The following is a 6,160-nucleotide window of genomic DNA, read 5'->3' as shown; positions in this document are numbered from 1 at the left end:
AGAAATGGCAAACATTACAAAATAGAGCATTGAAAATTGTATTACAGGTTGACCATCTATATCCATCGAAACTCCTTTGTTCTTCGCTTTATATGGATAATCTAAAAATTCGTTGGGCCAAACACTTGCCTGTTGTCATGTTTAAATCCGTACATTGTCTTGGCCCACCATATCTTAGCGATATATTTATTTCCCGTAAATCTACGTACAAAACACGGTCTGGAAATGACCAACTGGCCTTAAACTGCCCCAAAACTGAATATGGCATAAGACGTTTCTTGTTTCAAGGTGGAAAGCTATGGAACAAGTTAATTAATATCGTACATCCCTCCTGAAACTTCTCTTACTACATTTAAGAAAAAGCTTCGGACCAAATTAGCTCAACACTTATTATAATTCCCCCTTTAATACTGCATGCTACCCCCCCCCCCCCACCATCCCCGTCCCATTTTTTTTTCTTCTCCTTTTTCTTTTTAAATTGTATAAGTTGTAATTTGTAGTCGTAAGTTATTTTGTATAGGATTGATTTATGTTTTCTTTTATATATGTATTTGTTTGTATATTGTATGTTTGTATTTTTTAAACGTATACACTGGATCCCTCAGAAGAACAGCCTGTGGCTGAAGAGGGTCATCCAGCCCACGAGTGGAAAATAAATAAATAAATAAAAATCTAAAAGAACAATAGATGCGAGCGCGAAGAGTGAGCTGAAAATTTTGATTTTTCAATCTAAAAAAAAGACAGTTTTTAATGGACTTTTTTTTATAAAGAACAAGATATATATATCCAAAAAAAGATTATTGCAAATCGAAGAGGGAGTTCTGTTGAGGTTTTAGAACTGTAAACGGGACATTCTATTCACTTATTTAATCATGAAAACTAAGGGTTTTTGCTACATAAATGATGCGAGCGCGTAGCGCGAGCTGAAAATTTATATATTCCAATCTAAAAAGCGGACATTTTGAGCACAATTTTAAATAAAGAACGAGTTCGTATCTCAATCGCGCTTGCTGATTTCTGTGTAACATTACAATCTTATTTTTTTTTACACATCAGCGGAATTTTTTTTTTTTTTTTGGGGGGGGGGCAAAACGATATGTTTGCCCCAATATTTTCTTTGGTGGGGCGATCGCCCCCGCCCCCCCCCCCCCCCAAGATCGACGCCTCTGCATGTTTGGGGTCACCTACCCCCCCGCCACGATCTGTTCGCCAGGAGTTCAACAACAATATACATGACAGACTGTTGTGCACAATCTTATCAAATGGAGGATATGACTTAAAAATTAAGTTGAAAACATGAAGAAAAAGAACATTAAATTTCATGATAAGAATAGCAGAAAATAATGCCTACAGAACTTTATAAAAACGAGTATCGATGTATGCGTTGTGAAGCTCTTTATACAAACAGCGGACAGGAACTCAATTATTTCTTATATTTATTGCACAGTTATTTAAAAATCACATTTCACATAGGCCCTATACATTTTATATCGTTCAATCAAAATGCAAAAATAAACCTAAGGTTTAGGGTGCCTCTCTCGTTTGTCATGGCAAAATTGAACGTAGGCCAACAAGAAGAATGCGTTATTGTGGAGGTACGAAGGTGATACGGGACTGGTATCTCCATGAGTACCGTTTCAAAAGGCGACGACACACCACCTTCTTCGCTGCATCACGAAACCTCTTGTTAAATATGCTGAAAATAAAGGCGTTCATCCAGCTATTGGAGAACATCAAGATGGTCGACACGTACCTTGCCAGAGGCTTCGTAACGGCCGTTCTCCTGTTGAAATGTGAGGCAGAGATAATGAAACACGGTGACAATGAGATGAAAAACGTAACGGTGGTTGCAACAAGTACAAGGAGACCTTTCCTGTGGTCTTGGCGTTGTCTGATAACATTGATTTTATTTTCCACGTCGTTTTTGGTACAACTGGGAGTGGTGACAGTCATACGGCTGGCTTGACCCGAAGAAACACACATAACCTTGATATTGGTAACGGTGGCCACGATGAGAGACGTACTGGTTATGAGAAGACTAGGGACAAGGCAGGGTCTAAAGGCGAGTTTTTCTGAGGAAAAGTCTGAGAGGCAGAGATTGGTGCCAGCAAAACCACCGCGGAGGGTGCTCAGTGCAGCGTTCGCAATGACGATGAGGCTTGTAATAGCGAGTGTGATCCTGATGCGCTTCATGGTGACCAAAGAACAGTATCGCAGAGGATAGACGACAGCGATGAACCGGTCAATGCACGCGCATGTGATGAGGAGAGCGGAAAGTCCGGTCAATCCCGTACAGGCAGCCCATCCCACGGCGCACATCACATGCGACAACGTCCTCTCCATCCTGAAGATCATCCCCGTCATTGTCAACCCGCAACAGAAGAGACCTGTGAGTAGGTCAGTGAAGGCCAGTGACTTGAACATCAACTGTTGCACATTTTCAAAGCAGTCCTTAACCTTGTGAAGAATGATTATAATGAACGTGCTAGTGGTGACAATTAACAGCAAGCAGACCCCAAGGATTGTAACCTCAAATATATCTAAGGTTGACAAGAACACGCTGTCATCGTCTTGGACCAGGGGCCATTCCAAAGCTTCATTTGAGGAGCTTTCGTTTTGGGTCATACCATCAACCATCTCAACACTGTCGACTCTGCAAATGTAGTTTCTGGAGGCTCTCCTAAAGGGCAGCGATCGCATTAGTATCTGTTGATAATCTCAGATCTCGTAGAGTATTCGAGATTGATAAGCTGGGTCGATGAGCGATAAAATGAATACAAAATCAAGTCACAGTGTAGTTAATTATTTTTGTCTGAATACTTCTCGTGCTGCTTGTGTAGCATGTCCCATATTGCACAATGAACACAATCCCTGAAATGTTTAAGTCCAGACTTAAATAATCAGTTCCAAACTATTCCAATGTTCAAGTCAAAATCAATCCACCAATTCAGCTAGATTGAACGATTCAACATTTTGCGAGCCAAATTCGTTGAATAATCTTTATTTTGCTGCATACAAGGAGGAGATGCACTTAACTTTCTAAGTCACCTCCCAGTGAAAAAAAGAAAATCAGAGTAAAACTAAACGTTCCTCACTGATCTGCTCACATATGATTTAATGCTCCGAAACGATCGAATATATATAGTATCAACCTCACCTTTTATGAATAATAAAGTGAAGGTATATGTAAATTCGAAAGTAAGACTAAATGATGATTTCCATCAAGATATCCAACTTTTGAAAGAGGACTGACTTCATGGTTTTCTGGTTGATAGTGGCGTGCATTATGGTTTTGAATTGTATTTTGTTGCTGACGGTCGCGCGAAGAGTGAGGGATAAGTCAAGGGAAAAAATCCACTTGACCGTACTTTTTAACAAGTCTTGTGGGAACTAATTTGAGCTTTTTGTTGTGGAGGGTTCCAAGTCGATGAACATTGCATAATCCTTTGTTGTCCTATTCATACGAGGTTTTCTGTTGGATAACATTATAGGTGTTCGTCCGTCGATGCGACGATCACCATCAAATCACCTATAACCATCGAGAAACAAGGAAAGGCCGAGCTGATATAATGTCATTTTTATTTAAAGCACGGAATATTAAAGAAGACAAAAAAATATTTAATACAGTTTGATTTATTGTTTTCTTCTGCATTCATATCATTCGTTTAACACTTTTCGTTGTATAACTAACATTATCATGTTTTTGGCATGAGAGATAGTGTACTAAAAATATAATTCAAAACAAAACGATGTATTATAACATTCACAATTTGCAGGAGCAGATTTCTTGAAAAAAAAACAATCGTGGAAGATTCAACTCATTGAATATTATAAATGTATTGTTTAAATTGAATTAAATGAATGGAAACATTAAAGTAATACGTGGCTCTGATTTGCATCGATTAGCATACACTTGGGAAAACATACAAAGCCTCGTTTAAGTTATCAAATATTTATGTGTGAAAAGTAAGATTTATTAGATTTCGTGTAAACGAACGTGTGTCGTTCATATTGTTTGGTTTGTTTCAAAGAATAATAGAAGTAAAATGAAAAATAAAATGCTCTCATAAAACACGTTAATCGAATATTCAGAACTGCTTGTACTTTTTTTGTATATTTGTGTCGAAATAGATAACTTTTTGAGGAAAAATAAGAAACCAGATAAAAGAGAAGTAAAGAGGCAAGAAAGCTTAGTGGTGGTAATTTGTGTCCTCTTTTAGCCAACATAAACTTGCGGAATTGTTGCATATTTTATCTTCTGAAAAACTTCACGAGCTTAACATTGTGATCCGTGCGAACAGACTTATATTAAAATTGATGCAGGTAAACCTCTCATTGCACTGTAACTTTTTAGTCACAGATTTTTTATTACTCTTGAAAGTACAATGAGTGTGCCTATTTTCGGAAGAAAATACTAGAATTAGAGCTTATCTCCTATTATTTGGAAGTACAATGAGTATGCCTATTTTCGGAAAAAATACTCGAATATAAGAGATTATCTCCTATTATCTCTTTATTTGAAATTGCTCTGATGGTGTGTCGTTAATGGTTTCTATGAGATGCTGTAGACAATTGCTATAAGGCTCTTCGACATATTCAACGACGTTTTAAGATCGAACATTATGTAATCTGCATTGCTCTTTCAACTATAACCCGCTCTGGTACTAGTATATTGATGGACTTGCGTCATTCTTTTGACAAAAATGGGGTCAAGATCGTCATTCCTACTCTACCAAGGACGGTATACACTTACATTCTAGCCCACTTTGCATCTGAAATTAAACAAGAAGCAGATTTAGAACCCCTCATTGTCAAGAGCATTATTTTGTATTAGAGCTAAATGATATAGATTGGAAAGACATGTACTCTCTTTTTTGTTCTCCTTTCTTCTCCCCCCCCTTCCTTCCTCATGTCTCCTTTTATTCCTTCTTTTTTACTTGAAGAATTACAGTGGGTAGTCGCTCTGCCCCTCCCCCGCCCATGATGGGCGCCCCTCAGATTAAGCATTGGTCGTGATCGTCGTGTTATGTTGAAATGATCACCTCAAGTTTATTTTTTAACAGATAAGCACTCGATCCCTCGGATAGGACGTCAATGGAGGCCCCGTGTAGAGGAGAATCACCACCTTTGCAAGTTAAAGGACAAGTCCACCCCAACAAAAACTTGATTTGAATAAAAAGAGAAAAATTCAACAATCATAACACTGAAAATTTCTTCAAAATCAGATGTAAAATAAGAAGTTATGACATTTTAAAGCAGGTCAAGTTTCGCTTCATTTCACAAAATCAGTTATATGAACGAGCCAGTTACATCCAAATGAGAGAGTTGATGGTGTCACTCACTATTTCTTTTGTTTTTTATTGTTTGAAATATGAAATATTTTGATTTTCTCGTCATTGTCATGTGAAATGAAGTTTCATTCCTCCCTGAACACGTGGAATTCCATTATTTTAACATTTTGTGCTTCAGGCAAGGAGGTCCTAATCATCAAATTCGTAAAAATTGAAATATTGTATACTTCAAACAATAAATAAACAAAAGAAATAATGAGTGAGTGACATCATCGACTCTCTCATTTGGATGTAACTGGCTCGTTCATATAACTATTTTGTTAAAAATAAGCGAAACTTTGAAATGTCATAACTTTTTTATTTTACATCCGATTTTGATGAAATCTTCAGCATTGTGCTTGTCTGATTTTTCTTTATTGATTCAAATCAACATTTTTCTGAGGTGGACTTGACCTTTAAGGACCCACTGCACTATTCGAATAAGAGTAGGGGAAACCCCGATGACCGGTGTCGTGGTCCACCTGCATTCCCCCAACCAGTTATCGGGTGGAGAGACCTGCAGTTCTGTGTGCGCGCCCTTGTAGGCGACCCAGATAGCCTGGCTCCTCCAATGCGCCTTTGAATGTCTTTGACAGATATAATGGCGCTTTACAAATGTTGTGCACCATCATATATATATATATATATATATATATATATATATATATATATATATGTGTGTGTGTGAGGGTGGGTGTGTGTGTGTTATTTGGAAATGCTAGATGCTTGGCAAAAGATTGATAATTTAAGACATTTCAATGGTTCTAAAAATCCAATCATTTTCAATAATAAGAATATTTGTATAGAAAATAAAATGATATTTGATAAAG

The 6,160-nt window shown here is 37.5% G+C and overlaps 1 protein-coding gene across 1 annotated transcript; it reads right to left on the bottom strand.

The window, feature by feature from the left end:
- Positions 1 to 1,269: 1,269 nt before the first annotated feature.
- Positions 1,270 to 2,947, bottom strand: LOC121423916 (olfactory receptor 50-like). The gene has a single exon (XM_041619465.1). The coding sequence runs from the start codon at positions 2,698 to 2,700 to the stop codon at positions 1,585 to 1,587; it is 1,116 nt and encodes a 371-aa protein (XP_041475399.1). The 5' UTR covers positions 2,701 to 2,947; the 3' UTR covers positions 1,270 to 1,584.
- Between the last annotated feature and the right edge of the window lie 3,213 nt (positions 2,948 to 6,160).

Source organism: Lytechinus variegatus, chromosome 11, assembly GCF_018143015.1.
Source record: "Lytechinus variegatus isolate NC3 chromosome 11, Lvar_3.0, whole genome shotgun sequence".
Classification (NCBI taxonomy): domain Eukaryota; kingdom Metazoa; phylum Echinodermata; class Echinoidea; order Temnopleuroida; family Toxopneustidae; genus Lytechinus; species Lytechinus variegatus.
The sequence above is the reverse complement of the archived record's forward strand: the minus strand, read 5'-3'. Positions and strand labels throughout refer to the sequence as shown.

Excerpts from the sequence above, each read along its gene's own strand:
- LOC121423916 (XM_041619465.1), bottom strand. The coding sequence starts at position 2,700 with ATGCGATCGCTGCCCTTTAGGAGAGCCTCCAGAAACTACATTTGCAGA.